The following is a 20,337-nucleotide window of genomic DNA, read 5'->3' as shown; positions in this document are numbered from 1 at the left end:
AATGCTATTTATTTGATTTAAGGAATTTTTTAAACTTGATTTTCTGTAACACGAAGGTGAGTATTACATTAAGTATATCAATTATCATATTAAGTATATGAAATATAAATATGATTGACCATTGCAATTATCAACAACTAAATATAAAATAACGAATGGGTTGTATAGGTAATCAATTATTAAATAAATATTTATAGCGATCGATTTCATTGCTAATGAGGACAGAAATTAAGTGACATAGAGAGAAAGCATACTGGACACTATAAAACATTCTCGAATAACTAAAATATTACATAAAATAAAAATAAATTACAAATTATTTAAAATAAATACGCATGAGCGTAATATTGTTCATAAAAAAAAAGTAAATGTATCGCGTAGAAATGTTTTATTATATGTCTCCGAAATTATAACGTTGCGAGTAAAGACAGGGATGTAGAAATTGAAAGAGGTGGTTATAACAAATTGTGCTCGAGACACACGATTTATTATTAACCTTCATCCAACTTTAACAACATACAATATAATGTAGTAATAAAAACATATCAGTTAAAATGTAATAATGATAGCGACGATAGGGGAAGCTCGCGTAAGAGCGACCACATTGATCTCCACTGCGCATCCTCGAGATATTTCCTCATCCTCTTCTTTTTCATCATCCTCTTCTCGTCTCCTAATGTGAATATCGCGTGCGCAACTCTGGAGCGAGGAATTATTATGGTTTGGATAAAGGAGATTTGTTGGGGGTTGGTGGAAGCTTTAAGAGTAGGACAGAATGCGTGTGATTTTTAGCACCATACGTCGATGCTTTTGAGTTATGCTAACATTTATAATCATGTAGAAAAAACACTCTCTCCGTCACATCTTCCTCTCGCTCTATCATCAATCTCTCCTTTTCTCTTTATATTATATATAATATATATAGCGCGGAACAGCCTTTCACATCACGTCATAATAGTGCAGTCACTCGAGCAGGCATTCGTGCATTTTTTGTTTCTTTTATTGTAATATCATATTAAAATGTACAATAGCGTCGTTGCGCCGGAATGTCGCCTGCCTAGAAATATCCGCGAGAATTCCGTGGATTTTCGTGTAAATTTACAAACTGCTGGAGCAATTTAGCGCAACGAAAAGAAATAATTTAATTTATCTTCTGTCAAACAGCAATTTTATTTAATGAGAGATTATGATTCAAGTTTTATTATTTTCTAAATAATTTATAAAAATTAAATAGACGCAGAAATAATTCCGTTGTAAGACTTGTAACTCGAACATTCATTGATATATTTTTAAAATGAGATTTTATCTCTTATAAAAACGTATAAAATGATAACGAAAGACTTGCGGATGTTCCTAGTAATTTGTGCCAGGATTAAAGAAGTTCAGATGGCAATTACGTCAGAAGTTGATCGAGAGTCCCTCTGCAGGTTCTCGATTTCTCGAGTAATGCTGTGCGTACACATGACTCGCGAACGAGTGCAATTCGTATCCTCTATCCAGAACATCCTTGATTTCAAAGGTCAAGGAATTTTCAAACTATGGGTTTACGGCCATCGAACAGTTCTCGAAGCTTCGAAGGACTTTTCTCAAAGCTGCAAAAACCAGTTTCACTTTACGGATTCTCGAATTTCGTTGTCGATCTCATCGAATGTCCACCTACTCCCGAAAGTCTCCTACGATCAAGGACACGAATGCGACACGACGAGCCGGAGATTCCCGAAGGCCGCATTCCTCTCGCATTGCGACCGTCGGTGATGCTGAGACAGAAAAGTTTGCTGGTAAATTCGGTTGGTCTTCCGAGTTCGGGCACGCGTATGTTCGGGACGATCGATCAGTGGATCCTTCGGGAATCCCCGAGAGGGGAGTCGAAGAGGCGATTTTATACAGAGGTGAACACGTGGTGGCGCGGGGCGCGGCGGCGTCGCCTACAGCGAAGGTGGTGACGACGCCGACAACGGGCGCTCGGAGACGCGATAATGCGGGTCGAAGACTTCAGAGCTCGTCGTGCTTCGGCCCACTGAATTCGTCGTGGGAGATGAAGCCGTTCTTGTCCTTGTCCTCGTGCTGGAAGATCTCCTCCACGAGTTTATCGTGATCAGCCAACATTTTCTTTACGTCTTCGTTCTCCCCGGCGCCAGCTTGCTCGGCTTCTATCACTTGCTTCCGCAAGTAGTCGCTCACCTGGAAACCAAAAATTGCCCACCAACGAATTAACGAAAATAGCGAAAATAACGAAAATATTAAAAGCAATATAACTATGTACATTTTATTCATTTTTATGCATTATAATGCTATAGCGTAACATTTGTTAGGTTACAACTTTAGAAAATGTACATTTTCTTTACTGCCATGCATAGAAATCTTATATTTTGAACAAAGAAATGGTCTAGAATTTTAAAATATAAGATTTTAATACATCGCGGTGAAATTCCGGACCTATCAAATGACATGATAAGATTTTAAAGGCATTCTAAGGCATAAAAATAAATCAAATGTGCACTTTGCTCATTTTTATGCCGTAGACTTTTATATCATATCATTTGGTAGGCCTAGAACTTTACTGCAATGCGTTGAAATCTTATATTCTAGAATTTTAAATTTCTTTACTTAAAATATCATAATTTTTTTATCGAGTTTATAAAAACAAACGAAGAATTTGTAATTCTACTTCTCTACGACCAGCACCACAAACGGCCCAAATGAAGAAAACTCAAAGTGATCTTGCCATTGCTCTCACCTCCTCGCGGGACAACTGGTTGTCTTTGTCGGCATCAATTTCCTTGAAGACATTGGCGGTTGGGGGAGAATCGCTAATATTCATGAGCTCAACCTCAAACGTAAGAGTAGCACCTGAAATCAATAATAACTTTTCATGTTAATGGCTTGTACAATTTACGCAACTTATAAAATATTACAGTAAAGAACTCGAGCAATTTTTTCGCAATTAAAGTACTAAATTAAAATAATTCCTTTAAATTTTTTAAATTATTTGCTACTATTCTATATATATTTAGCTGAAATATTATTAAGCATTATTGATATAGAAACGAAATATTATAATCGCGTATAATGTAAAACGGACAAACATTAGACGCCCCTCGATACAAAGACATTTACCTAAAAAATCTGTTTTAAATTTTATTTATACACTTTGTTGGGATAAAAATTTTTTTGTCATAAAATCTTTTCCTTAAATAGTTCCAGCGATTCAGTATAAAATTTGGAATTAATTATACATTAAAGAAAGCCTATCATGAATTTTGTATACGACAAGATTTCTACATCGCGAGTCGAAAGGTTTATTCATTTTTATAAGTATGTATATTCGAGTATATGTCATTATAAGAGCATATGCACTAGGTATAAATATTTATCGAATGCAAAGATCCATTTTTGGCGCACACAGAGCTACGTCAATTTTATGCTGAATTTTAAAAATCCAACAGGCACACACGATTCATGAATAAACACGACACGCGTGTATACATGTGCGCGTACGCATAATGCTACGTAATTACTACGATCAGCTGGAGCTTGTGATAGTAAGATAGTGTTGTGACGGTTCTATAGATCCTCGACCTATACAAAGCAAGTGGCTAACATCGTCCATTGGCTTCGGGCTAGATCAGGATTACGATCACAGTGAACAATTTTCAGACACACATGCGAACAATAGGTAAGCATCGTAGAGTATTAATTAATGTGTTCAAACGTAATTGCTATGCAGATAATTGTTTTGCGTTGTTCATTCGAAATTGCATCGCCAATTAAGATGATGATAAATGCAAGCGGAAAGAATTGGATTTTGCGATGATACTCACATTTGATATTTTTCGACTCGCAACGCCGTTCTATTAAACATGTCGCTCTAATTTTTAATGCCAGATTTTTTAATGAGCAGAATGAGCTCTTGCGCTTGTAATGATCGAAATTTCGAAATCGTCGTGTTTCGTATCGAAAACACATCGCGTTTGTACAATTCGGACGCGACGTATGAATAAATCATACTAATTAATGTGTTTGCTACAGATGTGTTTAAAACAACGATGCTACCAACGGATTGCAGCGGTGGGACATCGGCCGGTGAGCATATTTAGTATCATATCATATGTGCGTGTGTGTATGTGTGTCTGTGTGTGTGATCTATTTTGATACATACGACAGTCAGAATGCGAAATAATTGTTAATGACCAGCGTGCCGAATCCATTGTTCTTTACGACCTATAGACGCGAAATTAGGACAGTGTATATACATATATATATGATCCTGCCATAATAAACGTATTTTAGGTGGCGATCTATACTGCCAAGGATCGAAGCAAATGCTTTTTGAACAGATATATAGGCCATTCTTGCGCATCCAAGATGTATTGTACATACTATTAATCTCGATCCGGCTCGTAAATCATTTCTAGGGCGCATCGATCCGCTGTCAGACGACAAAGCTTTTTATATATTTTAGTGGATGTACATGAGGAATATGTAAAGCATATATAATATGTATATAGTGAAGCGCGATAAAGAAAAATCGACGCGTACCTACGTATGTAAATGTACGTAAAAGGAATAAAAATATTTGCACTTGAAAGAAATAGCTAATTATAAGAACAACATGAAATAAAAAGAAAAAAATGTCAAATTATAAGAAGAAATTATAATGGTTAATATTGTACAACTTTTCGCGCTGTAAATTCAAACATCAATCTCTGTTTAATGCTTATTATTTTTCTTAAAATTGTAATTGAATCAGTTATTCTGTTACTTGAAATATTTTCTCGCCGCTGATTTAATATCGTCGATGGATCAAACTTTTCTCAGTGTAGTGTAATTTTTTTTCAGGGAATACAATTTTTTTCCGTAATAATTAAATTTTAGTCTATTATTTTTGAAGTTACAAAATAACCGCCGTAATTAAAAAATTTATTATCCGCATACTTGTATCTTCTTCCGGTAATAATATACTTTTTCCCTGTCAACGATGAAATTACAAACAGCACAATACTATATAGAATAAATAAATCTTGAAAGCAGTTTGCTCTTTGTTAAAAATAGTTCAATTTCTATTTGCATATTTGTATGTAATAGTGATATTTAGCTTGTATTTATATCAAATGCAGGAGCGCTATATTCTATCGAAATTTACGCGTTATTTCTATAAAATTCTGTAACACGATTCATGAAAGCAACGCAAGTCGTATTTTGTAGATGTCACACGGCGATTTCAAAATAAACAATTACATCGGGATTTCAAATATCTAAATCTTAAATAATTCATGATGTGAAGCAATGTAGATATCTCGACTGTTTCGCAGCAAAAAAAAAAAGTGCAGTGAAAAAAGTTATAAAATATATTGCGAAATTTAAGATTGAACCGATGGAGAATTAATCGCGTGTACATGTGTGCACACGCATTCGGTTGACGCTAATAACGTCGCGTACAGAAATTCGATCGGCCAGTATCGGCGTCTATAGATATCCGAAATAACAATGACCAGCAAATTCGATCGGGGGAGGGGAAGGGGGGGGGGGACTAACGAAGTGCTCCACACGGGAGAGAATGCATGTGCGCGCCCGGCACGTCCAGCCATTAATTATGGATGGTCCCGTCGCGATTAAGCTGGCCCTAATGAAATATGGCGCTTAATTATTCACTATTTAAACGAGTGAAATTAATACGGCGAATAATAATGCGCCGGCCGGAGTAACGGCTGCCGTCACCGTGGAAATTGGATGTGAGAAATGGAGAGGGATGATGGTATTTGGGTGGGAAATTCCGATCCTCGGTTCTCTCTAGTCTTCTATCGTCGTATATGTAAAGCAAGGATATCTCAATACGATAACAATTTTCCGAAATATTGTATTTTTTTCGGAAGATGGTCAAAAATCATCGCGTAATTAGCGTTAGTATTAATATTTGATGTGTATTATTGTACTATTGTGCAATTGTGCAATAGTGCAATAGTACGATTGCACTATTGTGCAGATCTGTACCGGAGTAATCGCAGATTATAGAATTATAAATTAATTTACATTGCATTGCTCATATGATATTTAAGAGGTTTCTTTAATATGTAAAAAAATACTGCAAAAGAGGATTCAGGACAAAAAAAATTACATCTTTTCCTAATTTCTTGTAAGTTACAAGTATTGTGTAAAAAATGAATATATCTAACAGTTGATTAATTATTATTATTATTAATCTTTACGTTTTAACGATAAAATAAGTTGCGTAATTGGCATGAAAGTGATAAAAAAACAGTAATCCTTAATAAACAACAATTATGAATTTCGCGAGACGATCATAATTCCGTCAGTCAAGTTTTGTATCGATTTTGAATAAACCCGTGAATTCTGTGTTTAAAAAGTAATTAAAATATACCGGGAGACTGGCGCGTAACGGGGCGATTTATCTACGCGCGAGGTCTCTGCGAAAGAGGCGAATCGTTCATCACTGTTGATTCCACCGTCATAGAGAGCCAGGCAACGGTGCTCAATTTAATGGTTGATACTTTATTGGATTTCCGTGCAATTGCATTTTTGACTTCGATTCCGCTACTAACGACTACCCTTGTGTCGTCCCGCCCGATACTGTCCCTCCCTCCCTTCCTGCACCACAATTTCCCTCAATCCCCCTCATCATTCGCGCAAAAACGGTCCCGCATGTAATTCGAAAAATGCCCATGTCAGCGTGATGCCTTTTAATCGCGATGTACACCATTGCGGTCCGATTGATTGCCGAATATACACCTATCCATGCGTGTCTCAATTGGCAGAAGAGCTCTGAACAATTAGAGAGACACCGACGGTTTTTCGTCGTAAACGCGAAAGAATGATGAAATGCTCCAGCATGCCGGCCATTCATTCTTACAGCTAATTGGAAGAATTACGGATAAAAAGGACAATTAATAATTCTTCATGTCCCAAATAATGTTTTCATTCAGAAGTAATTACTGATCTATATTAAAAAAAAAAATTACTTCATATCTTAAAGAGAGAGAAAAGGAGAAGTGAGAAAATATAACAATTATTGCGTTTTTATTGCAAGTTTAGTCAAGTGTTCAGTAATTAATATATATGCATGAAATATTAGTATAGAAATTATACACGAAGATAAAATATGCAGAGGGAATTTTATTAATTTGAGAGATGGTTTCATTATTGCGTACTTCTATATATAAGTATCGTATGTTTAATGTAAGATACTTTAATTTTAAAGGTTAATTAAAAAAGTTGTTGAATTTGTTTCTATAACAAACGTACTGAAAAGCTTTTACAGAATTATTAATTAAAATGCATTAAATTAATTTTATTAAAACTATCAAATAAAATTTCTGTTAAAAGTAAATTATAAGATAAAATACTTTTATATTTTTTCTGATAATATTTGTTTCACTTCAATTGCAAATTTTAAACTTTAAAATAATGAAAAAATTTGTCATCGTACCACCAGGAATAACATTTCCAGCACCCTTCTCGCCGTATCCAAGTTCAGGTGGTATCGTCAGCTTCCTCTTTTCGCCTACGCACATATCTAGGAGACCTTGATCCCACCCTTTGATAACTTGTCCTACACCCAACTGGAAAGTGAAGGGTTGATCTCTATCCAAACTGTAACAAGAAAAAAAACAATTTTATGTAGACTCGTGTTATAAAATCAAGTTAACATATTATATATATATATATATTTCTTTGTAAATATATTTTAATTATAATCCCCGAAATTGTAGAAAAATATAGAAAATTGTAGATTGAATAAATATCAAAACAAATATTTCTTAAGACATGTTCTATTTAATAATGTAGATATTTCGTAACATGTTAAAATAGTTTGCAAAAATGAATTAGACGACAAAAAAAATATACATGTTCGTGGCAATAAAAATATTTCGCACGATTGCATACATTGCTCTTACGTTTTAGAAAATGCAATAAATTTCTTTTTTTTTCCAAGCGCAATAGAACACGCTCAGTCTTTACTCGCATTGCGCCAACTGTACAGTAAACTCTCTATATTTCAAAGCGAGGAACCAAAATGTTTGTCCTAACAAGTTTCACGATGACTTATTCACGTCGAGAGTTAAAGGCGACACGGTGCAAGGAGAGAAGCGGTTACCACGTTGAACGACTAGACTAATTGGAAAACGCGCGGAACAATCAAGCCCCATTTCGTTGCACCGAAAACTTTCGCCAAGAATTCAGCATTGTGTCAGCACCGAATGCAGTGCGCGTGACTACGCTCGATATTTCGCGCTAAGTCGCGAAAGGCTCGGATCGTTGCTGGAAATGTCAATTTGTCGAGCTCTATAATGGAGAAAGAGGAAGAGGGAGAGGGAGAGAGGGAGAGGGAAAACATACATTCAGGCGATTCCCGGCGTGAAAACCGACGATTTCCTGCGACGGAATATTGCGGAACCGGCAAGGTAAAGCCGAACACCGCGCGCACCATTCTCTAGGCCTCGTTCGAGCCGTCTCAACATATACGCTGCTGATGACTAAGGGCGTCGCGACGTCGAGCGCACACACGAGCTGGAAGTAATGTGCGGCAACGTGCAACCAGGTGCAGTCAGGTGAAGAGCCTCGTGCGCGAATGCTAATGCATACGTATGCGAAGAGTAATACAGAATGGTAATATCAGACTAAGAGCTGAAAATAACTAAGTGGATAAAGGTATAAATTATGTAAACTCGAAAATGGAAGAGACTTACTTCGTAAATGAAGAGAAAACAAAGTTTAGATGATTACAATGATTTAGTAAATAATATTGATTACACCAATTTGCGTTGAAAATTTCTATCATACACATTTCATGCGTACATCTATACTACATCTATACTTAATTTTAATTTTTTTCGGAGCTTTTCACACAAATATAAGTAAATATGAAATATATATGCGCACAGAAATTTAAAAAGGAGAGATTTCTCGTTATTTTACTTTCATTCCGTAAGCTTATTTTTCTTGGGATACTTTTGCGTAGAAAAATGTGAAAATTACACGATCAAAAGAGATTTCCTGCCTGCACACTTTTTAATATAATCTCCGTCCACTTATGCTTGCGGCAAAATACGCTTGTACAATGCATGGATATTATACTGAAAAATAAAGATATGCATAACATTCCTTTCATCCGCTTTTATTATACGCAATATTCCGTTTCGCAATAAATCTGGAGAATGGTAGAGAGATATTATATTTTTTTAAAATAAATCGTCACTCTTCTCTCTTGTAATGTGGCTCTTTCCTCTCGTTATTCTACATCGCATAAAGTTGTATGAGAAAAAATGTAATTATATCTTAAATATGCGCATAATCTTACTGAAATATCATTGCAAGCAGTGGTTATTATTATTTCTACTGTTACTGCCGATTATCTTACAGCAATATTTAAGAACGATCCTTTTCGTCCAGCTTTATTCGCGTATTCTTGAACTCTATTCCACGTGGCTCAATTCCACTTTATCAAGATACATGTTAACTGCGAGTGGGAAAAACGATATTGAGTATCTCGGGCGCAATATCATCGGGCCGATCATTTTTCCCGCCGTCCTGAGTGCAGTTATTGGTTTTCTAGTAGCTTGCTACGAAGGCAAGTCTCTACCGTGGGGGCAGATTACTTTTTCAGTGACCCGCCATATTAATAAATAACACGCTTTTCCGTAACATTAGCCTCTAGAACATTTTTTATAGCGCGCGTTTATTAATTTTATCAATGAAACTTTTTTCTACCTTTCTCAACTTGCAGATCCAGTTATTTCATTGTCATCTGCTATGTCTAATATTCACGTGACGAGCAAAGTTTTTTTTCACTCCGCTTTATTTTTAGTTTCTATTCCGATTTATATATTTTGTTACACGAATATTCATGTAGATGCAACAAAATCATTATTTCACAAAGTTTCACTGCTAACTATATCGCAAAACATTTTTTGATGCCCACGTCCCGAATGTACGATATCGCACAGCAGCTTGATAGTTTTTTCAGTGCGCATAAGCGTTGAAGCGATACCGTGGGTTTCACGCATTATCGGCTTTTGGATGATACACGATATTTTTGAAGAGGAAACATCAATATTTTGACACAACAGCTACCTATGTCATCTATTTTGAAAATAGAGTGTTATAAATATATATTTCGTATTTCTGGACACTAATAATTCGTTTTGACAGATATCACTCATTCGAATTACAATTGTAGGCAGTAATTCGAGATTATTTTGAAAAACAATAGATGCAAATATTAAAAATATTTGATCAAGTGAAATGTATATAAACCGTGAAAATATTTTTTTTTCAACAATCAAATTGATAGAAAGAGGCTTCGAACTTTATCACAAAGTCATGTTTTATGGTCTACAATTAAACCATATTACCACGGTTTATTTATTTTTACTGCTAAACTAAAAGATATTATTGATTCTTCTCGTTTTAAACGATCGTTATATCCTTTTTGTAACTGCTAGACGATTCTAGTAGTGTGCTAAAGTCGATACAGCTAATTGCATCTTTGTACAGCATCCTTTTCCTACGTGCGGCGGTGTATTTAAGTACTTTCCAGATACTCGAGAGTTTCTCCGTGTTCACGCGTCGTGGTCCATTTTCCCTTAAACTTTCCCCTAACTTCTAAAAACGTTTCCAAGCGTAACGGCGCAGACCATATCTTCAATTCGTCTTGTCAATGAACAGAACGATCTAATTATAAAACTGTTCCGGGCACCATTGACGTACACCGTATTATCACGTCACAATTGACACAAAATTAATCGTGCAAATGCCTCGAGCACAGAGTACAAATATCAGAAGATGATCATTTGCGTCATTTCGATATCTTTTACCCAACAGATTGTTAATATAACGCTGTGATGATAAAGCATTTAAATTGCCTGAAAATCGAAATTTTTTCAACCGGCAGAAATATTGCTTATTTAATTGTTTCCAGGTTGTTTTCATTTCCCAGGCAATTACATTGTATCTTCCGTATATTCGGCGTATATGAATGATTCAAGCCATTTCGAAACACATTTGACAAAAATAAATGTCATTCCTTAATAAATGGAGTTTAAAATGACTTTCAACTGTTTGTTTTATTGTTATATTGTTATAATTTTGCAGAGTTAAATTTGCCAAAATTATGTTTGTAATTGAATTTCTTTAACAACGTTTATTAATAAAATATTATATTGAAAATTCATGGAACATATTCTTGCAATTTAATTCCTGGGAACAATATCAGAGCTGTTGAAGGGACAAAAACAATCTTAAGCGTGATAATTCTCAAGGTACAATATTGATCTCGGCGCTTGCGACCGACTTGTTGGAATAATAAGCGATGTACGTGCCGTCGCGTGTTGGTTTAATTATTTCATTAACAGAAAACCGCTTTATAACGTCGTGACATCCTCTCGGTTAGTTTACTCGCAAAGACTCTGTAATCGCGAGTTTTACTCTTGGACCAAGCGATCGTGTTTCAACATAGATACGCTCGCTGGCAGAACAGCTAATATCGCCGGCAACATGACGATGGCAAGTTACTTGTACGGCCATTTCTTGCATTTTACAGGGTAATTTGCGGCGCATTGGCGGGATGCATTTCAGTATCTTCGATGATGGCTCGTAGAAGCCTTGAGGAGCGTAGAACGCTTTATGTGCTTAGTTTCTTCGTATAGATAAAATAAAACGACAGGTTGATATTGCAGTATAAAGGCTTTCTAATTCCAGTCATTATGTGTGTTTTAACAGCTTTATAAACTTTATGGCTAGTTGATTAACAAAAGTTAAGTGTCTCAAAATTTTTATAGAGTACAACGCGATGATATAAACTTCTTAAAGATTTATTGCATTGGTTTTAGCGAATATATTAATAATTATATTATAAAGATAAATAAAAATGTATTATTAATAAAAACATGCCGAAAATAAGACTTGTGAAGGAGCATTGTATAATATTTTACCGTTCGCAGCTCTAGCTGCAAAGATGATCTTTTAGTATTTCTTTATTCTTGCGTTCAAAATTTTTAAGAAAATTACTCGAGTACTAAGAAGTGCATCATTGATATGCATTTTATTCCAAAGTGGATCCAATTAAATTCTGGCACATAATTTTCTTTCTCATGCACCTTAATATTTCAGATTCTCAAGCAGTCTCCTGTTAAGAGTTTAACAGGTATTTAAATAGATACGATGGGCGGCACACTGCTGCGCCGAAGGAATTACGTATTACAGAGGTATGAATTACATCAGAGGGAAGAATGAGAGATAAGAAAATCAAAAAGAAGGCCGAGCACGTCCCAGTTCTGGACGTACGGCGAATAGACGTCCTCCTGAAATGTCACGTGCAAGAAATAATGCTCGAGCACGGGAAAGAGAAACAAAGGACCAAGAACAGACGCTAGGACGAAGAAGAAAGCGAGACAATTGCTCTGGGACTTCTGGCCGCTGAGAGATAAAAAATTCCAAAGGACCGAATTCCGTTGTCATCCTTCTTCCAACATCCTTGCGCACGCGCTTCGCGTGCTCTCGCGTGCATCGCGCGGCGAAGGTCCTTAAATATTCAACCAATTCCTCCAGGAGTCGGTTGTACATATGTTAATATGTATCACGTAAAATAGACGTACAAAGTGTACCGGAATGCCAGCCAGCACAATTCAATTCAATGTAGAAGAATTGTCTTTAAGAAAGGAAATTTTTTTATATACACATTAAAAAAATTACTGTTTATATTTTATTAACTTCCGGATTGAAAAGTAAAGCTAAAACAAACGGATTGTGTGTGGAATTCACTTTTCACAAGTTTTCAGCACACTTTCGACTCCAATCGATCAATATATTTAACTGCAAATGTGCAGCAGACCGCAGCTGCGAAACATAAATCTATTAATACACTGTTACAAGAATTAATTAAACTGTGACTCGAGGACTGATATAAAGAAGTGAGCAAGTGAGAAAGACATACCGGTAAAGCAATGGCTGTGATAAGGATGGGAAACGAAATTTTTTTTCGGGAGAAATAAAACAAAGAGGAAAGTACAAGGGCGCGAAAAAGCAGTTAGCTCCTCTCCGCAATGGCATTTGCATATACTCGCGCGTGGAGCGAGGCACCCCCCTGATAACATAAATCGTACTGCACACAAGGATTCCAACGAGGGATAAAAGAAGCGCAAAAGACAGAAGGGGAGATGGAAGAGGTAGAGACGGAAAGAAGGGCGAGCTAGGCCACAGAAAGCCAGAAATAATGTATAGACGATGAGGAACAGGACTGGCCGGAAAGGGAAGTGGGGGGGAAAAAAAGGACCGGCGGAAAGAATTGCTATCAAAGAATATCGTCCCTTACGCCCGCAACGGTTCTCGTTAACATATCAAAGGGCCGCAGCAATATTTAAATTTATTCCTCTCCCTGGTAGCGCAGCACCTTTACGCGATACCTTTTACGTATCGAGGCTACACCGCGGAAGCGCAACTACGCGTGGTTGTGTATTCGCGGGAAACGGAAGAGGCGAGGGTCTTTGAGCTTTTCACGAAGGTCCACTCGTAGTCGGACGAAGGCTTCTTTCTCCTCGTGGAATCCATTCTTATCCCTGTCTAGGCGATCGCGGAATGCTTTTCACCGAAGATACGAAGATTCTCCATTATTCGCCGAACTGATAGAGCACACGTGAAGAGGATTTGCTTTTTAAAACAGCAGTCGACCCGATTGTTCATCGATTTTTTTCTTTCACAGAGACGACATTGTACTCACTTATTGCGATATTCTTTAATATTTTATTGAATATATCTTACGCATGTATGCATAGACAATACTGAAATTGCTTTCGAAAATTTAGAACCAATTTTTTCTTCTGAAAAAAATTCGATTAAACGTCATATTTTTTCACTATTTTTTCTATTTTTAACAGTAGACCTTTCGATAACTAAATTTCCGATAAAAAAAAAAATAAACTAAAAAATTCCATTTTATTATTTATTTGGTCTTCTTTGAAGACAGTAAAAAAATTTATATTAATAGCATAGTTTAAATGTATTTTTTTTTGCATTTCTAAATAAAAGGACTCCCCTAAAAGAAGATGTATCACAAAGTGGTAGATAACTCATGCATGAGATATTACGCGTAATATCTCATTTACGAGCCATTGTTAGTTACATCACTTTTAACGGCCACTTAAGCGACTTGCCTGCAATGTCGTGCAGAAAGAAACGAGCAACAATGTAAGAATTTACTACACTATTAAGAGCCGACTCTAGCTGGTCGTCGTAGCCGAAGTGCCTTGACCTGGATATCCGGAAGTGCTTTCGACGTAACATCGTTTCAGCTTTTCGTTCACGTCGTAACAAGATGCAGCTTCAAAATATCATTTTCATACGTCTCAAATACTATTAAGATACATTTATTATTTAAAGAAATAATTCATTAAATATATTCGTGCTTTACATAAGAAGAATACTGTACTGTTTATTTATAATAAACTTGTGCGGAATTATAATCTTGCGAAATTTGTAATACGTAATCACGCAATTAATGTTTTAGAATTTGACGACCACGAAACTCTCATGAGAATTAAACCTTTTTATACTACTTGCGCAGTAGAAGAAGGATAAAATTATACCGACAGTTTTCGATACTTCCAATTTTCATCAGCGCATTAGAGAAAATTATTACGTTCCAGTGCGCTTGATACTTATCGCAGAAACACATCCTTTGTGAATAATAGAATGCATTTTATATCTCTATAATGGCCAGTCCAATAAACATTATTAAATAAACATAAACCTTCCTTTTATATATCCAGCTTCTGAAAATTATAAATTTTATATTATACTGCTACTAATTCGATCCGTTTGAAATGTTCATTTATTTCGACGTGCAATATAGGTCGCGATAATTCGTGGGCAGACGGTCGTCATACACACGTGTTCAAAATTACTTTATCCTATTTTTGACAATATTGAATCATCTATCTAGATAGATGCTATAAAATGATGCTATAAAATGATATCAGACAGTGAAAAATATTCGAAAAAGATACTCTATCCTGCCCGTAATACACACATTTATTACGATATTACAGCTATTGAGAAGTCAAAAGATTAAGAAGCGGAAAGTTAACGATTTATCGTCCTTTCCCGCGATTGCCGGTGTAACTCTGCGTAATACGGAGGGAATTTCGCATGAACAGTCTGATAAAGCGTCGCTATTGCGACGCAACGTTAAATGCAGATTAGCTCCCGTGCCCGTGGCGTAACGCGCGAAAAAGTGAAAACGTTGCCCGGGACAACGCCGAGATCAGTCCCATCAAGGGCTCGTGGGATAAGTAAGAAGGGCCATTTTTCAGTGGCGGCGTCTTATCCGGGATACGGCGACATCGTGTAATACCGTGGCGGCGGCTTATATGCATTCATAAGATATTCATAAGACTTCCTCCCCGCGCCTCAATTCTCGCGGACGACAAAAGGTCGGCTCGACGACCGTTTTCTGGTCCTCGCATAAAAGATCACGAGTGGGCGCACGACGGAGATGATCTCGCCCCGCGCTCTCTGCACTTCTTTAAAACAAGCCGGAGTTCCGCGAACTGCGCGTCGCCGGAAATTACTATAAACTTTCATACAGATTGAAAAAGTTTTTCCGAAAATTGTCCCCGATTGTCATTGGCGCGACGCTCGCGTCTACCGCGCGGAAAACCGCCTTGTTTGAACTTTTATCGCGACTCATCGTCGACTATCATCTCCGTTTGCACGGCCGCGAAACGATAGTTATACCGCACCGAGTGACGTTTTTCACGACCTACTAATAAACTTTTATACTGATTAAAAAATCCTCCTTTTTCGTAGACCATTCTTGCGCAAAAACAGCGAATGATCTTCATCTTCGTCGCAACTTCCTGACTGGTTTATTTTTCCTGCCTTTCGTTAAAGAGTGTTTTCGAGCCGTTGTCATACGACGACAACATCCCTGGAGATCGCGCAAAATTGTCTTAGTTGGTTGAGGCGCCTTGTTGCAAAGTTTTCTTTCTCGGGGTTACTTTATCGCGCGCACAGTATCTCATATAATGTAAAAGTCGTATAGCGCGTTAAGATTTGCGGCATTATTCGAAGTTAATCCTTTTATTATGCTATTATGCTTCCAGCTCTTCTTTTACTTTATGCTACTTAGTAGATTATAAAGCGAAAGAAAATTCTGCAAAAACTCAAGCTTTTATCGCCCACTGTAACTGTAACATAATTAGTTAAACATTTCTTTCCTCTTCTATAATTTCTTTTTTCAGCGATATGAAAAATTTTAATCATTATAACTTAGTTTAATTTTCTCATTTTAATAAGCATGCGATATTTATAAATTATTTTATCAAAATGCTGATTGATGTAAATAATTTTCGTGCTTCTCCGGTAAAATCCGGTAACTTAAGAACATAAAAAGCGTGATAAAAATACATTTCTGTTTTTATTTTTGAAAGCGCTAATGGAAAGCTAATCCCTTTGCGGGTCTAAATATTCAAACGATCAGTTTATTACTACGCTCTTTCTCACGGGAACGTGTGCACTTTGGATCTATTGGTCACTTACCGCGATCTCTAAGGCGAGCTCGGGGCGGGCTATTACCTGGTTAAATAGGAGGCGTGTTCTCTTAACGCTTTAGCCGCCACACCTGCAGGATGCGGCGCAGAGACAACGTCGTGTCGCGCAGTAAATTCCACATGCTCACTCCGGCAGGGTGGCTTAATGCAGATTTAGGTAGGTCGTCGGCGCGCGCATGCGGCTTTCAGGCCCCGTAGACTTAGGCTAATTAATTTATAGACTGCACCCTTATCTGTTGCTGGCTCCTGCTATGCAGCTACCACTGCCGGGTGGTGGGCGTCAGCAAGTTGCCCCAAGTGCGCCGGCAGGGCGCCCAGTTACCGTAGATCCGTGGCGATAACGCGTTCTTCCTTCTTCCCGGGCTCACTTCCTACCAGACTTCGGTCGAAAGTTAGACGGGAAGGGAGTCGTTTCGCGCGCCTGGGAATTGCAAATGACTTCTGTGCAGTCCATTGACCGTTTCGTTGACCACCGCACTTGAGATTATAGATGTCATTATCGAGATGACTGGAATTCCACTATTGTGGAAGTTCGCACACGCTGTACGCGCGCTGCATTCGGAATGGAAATTATTTTCTCCTTAGATGATAATTACACGAAACATATCATGTTTCTAATTATTTTATCATTCTTTTTCCTTGCAAGATATATAAACGCGTATTTCGAGGCAAAAATTTATTGTATCAATGTTTCGTTTTTAAATAACGCTGACTTCATTAACTGTGTATATTCAGCAACCAGAAGTAAGTTTTATTTGAGAGAAAAAATAATAAAGTAATAATTTTTCCTACATATCTCTTATGTTTTTTTTAAGTACTGATTTAATTTGAAAAATACTAAAAAAAATAGCATTAAAACATCAATCATTAAATAATGCCGTAACAAAATCGTGTGCGATATCAAAATTTTCGTTGGAAGTAAAACAACAACAACAGAACGATAAATATTCGTTTATCAGTATACAATTGTTTATCGATAAATGAAGTAGTTATCGTATGTCATCGAGATAAATGGTATTCTCTTTGTACATGCGTTGAAAAATTTCCGTAGATTGCAAACGCGTCGCGACTCTCGATCGCCAATCAAAAAAAAAATCATTTAGCGATTTGAAAATGCATCGACGCGTTGTCGCGCACCACTGCTGATGCTGTCGCCGACGATGTCGGTGTCGCGAAGCGTAGGTGCTGAAGCTCGTTAGATCACTCGAGCACCCTGTGAACGCTGTTAATTGCATCGCGCCGGTGAGCGTGCACGCACCGATTTAGTTTATCGCTCGGCTTGCCAGAGCGCAGAGCTAGAGTCGACTATGAGAACGACGAGGCGACGAGACGACGATACACGCCTCAACGTTGTGTGAGTGTAACGCTGTGTGCAGAATAGGAACCAATCAAATTTTCTCTCGGAAATCTTGGTGGCGGCATGTGGTAGAATAGAATTGTGAATAAACTGAGTATTCAGGCTCTGGTGGCCATGAAAGCTTTTATACGTCGCGGGGAATACATTATGGTTGGCGGCGAAAAATCGGCAGAATACCACTGATGGAAATTGGCTTTTTAATTGGCAATGTGTGCCTGGATGTTTTTCATAGAATTTAGTCTACCTCGTCGATCTGTATAGGGAGAGAAAAATCGATAGATAAAGAGAATGCGAGAAAAATGAAAGATTTTTCAGCGATTCAAGAATAAATATCTCATGCAAAGTTCGCTATTTTTGCAGTCGGCAACAGAATTCTAAATATACGGAATACGAACGAATAATTTGATAGTATTTATTATATCCCGGCAAATTTTTATGACACATGCGGGGTGAATTTGAACATAGGCTTGAGATTGGCACAACTCGCCTTAAGTATCCGTCGGTGGTGATCGCGGTCTCGAAAATGGGTGCGGATAGATTGTGACATCGAGGTGGAGGTAACAGCAGATAGTACTGCATATTTCATGCTGCACTGTATGTAACGTGATGCACGCGCCACATGGGAAATCCTAACGCGGTCGCGTGTCCGAATTCTGCATCGCACAAACTCGAGTAAAGCTCGTCCATGGAAAACGGTGTTATGGAACCGAGACAAATTCATTTCGCTGCGCGCTGCCACCCCCAATGTCTATCCATTTCCTTCCGCGTCACAATGATGAGATAGATATTGCTACGGCAATTTAATCCGGCATTGCATCAAAGCCACAATTTGCTGAAAGTTACAATTAAATGTGCGTTTGTCATAATGCCCTGTATCGAAATTATAAATTGGATCGATTGTTGCGTGTTGCAAAAAAAATCGATATGATATAATTTACATGACGGAATATTACAATGTATTATAATATATTATAATTTTCAGTATAATAAAAACCATGAAGTAGAAAGAGCTTTCAAGTAAAATAGAATTTTGAAATTTCATCTACGCAAATTAAAATCTGAGAAATGCAGACTTTCTGAAAGCCGTGGTAAAGTAAGTTTGGAAAAATTTAATGTAATATCTCGAAGATTAATAGATCCCGATCTTGCCCATTACCCACAAACGTCGTTCGAAGAAAACGGCCAAAAGAGCTGAATTCATCGTTGTTAAATCGACTGGAATGCTTCTCTAATTCTTCACATATTTTTTCTTCAAATTTTTCTCTTTTCGCCTGTCTAATTAGCGACTTCAGAATTTTCGCAGAAGTAGAAAGCCAGCGTCTTGCTGTGTCGACTATTGAAGTTTCAATAGATACTGAATTATTCAAAAGAAGACTCAAAATTTACTTACATCGCACATGCGCCAGAATTTACTACCGTCAATTGAATATAGCGCGTATTTACTAGCTCGAGTGATTTTTGCAAGAGTGAAGTTTGAGGCGAAAACAGAAAGGCAATCCCGTTTCACGGATCAAGAACATCATCCGAGTAGAGATATCCGGTCGTAGCAACATCGGATCAGCGTCAGCGAAGAGGAGAAGGTAATGGATTTCTGAAAACTTTATCCCTTTAGGGATAAGGACGGAGGGGAAATTTGTGTCCGCCAGGGAATATGAAGTTTCGAGTCGTAGAATTAGCGGGTCTCTAATAGGTCTCTCGCTGAGAGGCTCGCATAACGCTACCGAAAGTTTTCTGTTCTAATGGACAAAAGAAGTTTCCCCTACTTGGCCGAGCAACCAAAACTTCAGAAGAAAAGGTTCCTGGCGAAACCGACTGAAAGTTTTTACGCGTATTGCGAGTCGCCAGCTGACGGGACGAAAATCCGCGAATGTCACGTGTAATGAAACGCAGTTGTGAAATATGTTTCCATCATTTGTTAGAACTAAAGCTTCGTAACTTCGTCACATTTTCGCCTTATTGAAAAATAAATGTAATGAAGAATTATGTCCTTTTATATTCTTTGTAACATAAAAAGTGTGTATAAAACTTTCTGAAAGACAGCTCTTAAAATTACACGTGCGATGGAAATATAACGATTCGTTAATCTGTAGATCAAATTTCATAAAAAATACCACTATTATTGTATTAGCCGGGAAGATTTGTCTTATTGGATATAAATAAAATTTTTACCCGAAAATACAGAAATATTTTTAATCGATAAAAAATCGTCCTGTGGTGTATGAAACGTATATCGCTTTTACTCGTAAAACATAAAGGAAACTATGCGGGAAAGATAGATGAAAAGTTGTCGATGAAAAATGCACATGTGGCTGTCTATTACAAAAAAAAAAGTTACGTGAGTTGCTGTGGAATGAGAAAAATGTCCGCATGGATGACAATGGCAGCATTTGTTCGGCCAGTGAAAAATCGACTCGATTA

The 20,337-nt window shown here is 37.2% G+C and overlaps 1 protein-coding gene across 2 annotated transcripts in view; it reads right to left on the bottom strand.

Moving 5' to 3' along the window:
- Positions 1–455: 455 nt before the first annotated feature.
- Positions 456–20,337, bottom strand: part of Fkbp14 (peptidyl-prolyl cis-trans isomerase Fkb14) — a 59,278-nt gene continuing 39,396 nt past the window's right edge. The window contains exons 2-4 of one of the 2 annotated variants that reach the window (XM_012373595.2): positions 7,445–7,608; positions 2,726–2,850; positions 456–2,181 (exon numbers count right to left, since the gene is read on the bottom strand). In XM_012373595.2, the coding sequence (XP_012229018.1) occupies positions 1,993–2,181; positions 2,726–2,850; positions 7,445–7,608 (478 nt within the window). In that variant the 3' untranslated portion in view covers positions 456–1,992. The remainder of the gene's footprint in view (positions 2,182–2,725; positions 2,851–7,444; positions 7,609–20,337) is intronic. The other variant, XM_012373596.2, reaches the window with a different exon arrangement.

This window comes from Linepithema humile, chromosome 5, assembly GCF_040581485.1.
Source record: "Linepithema humile isolate Giens D197 chromosome 5, Lhum_UNIL_v1.0, whole genome shotgun sequence".
Lineage (NCBI taxonomy): Eukaryota > Metazoa > Arthropoda > Insecta > Hymenoptera > Formicidae > Linepithema > Linepithema humile.
This window is presented reverse-complemented; position numbering and strand designations above follow the sequence as displayed.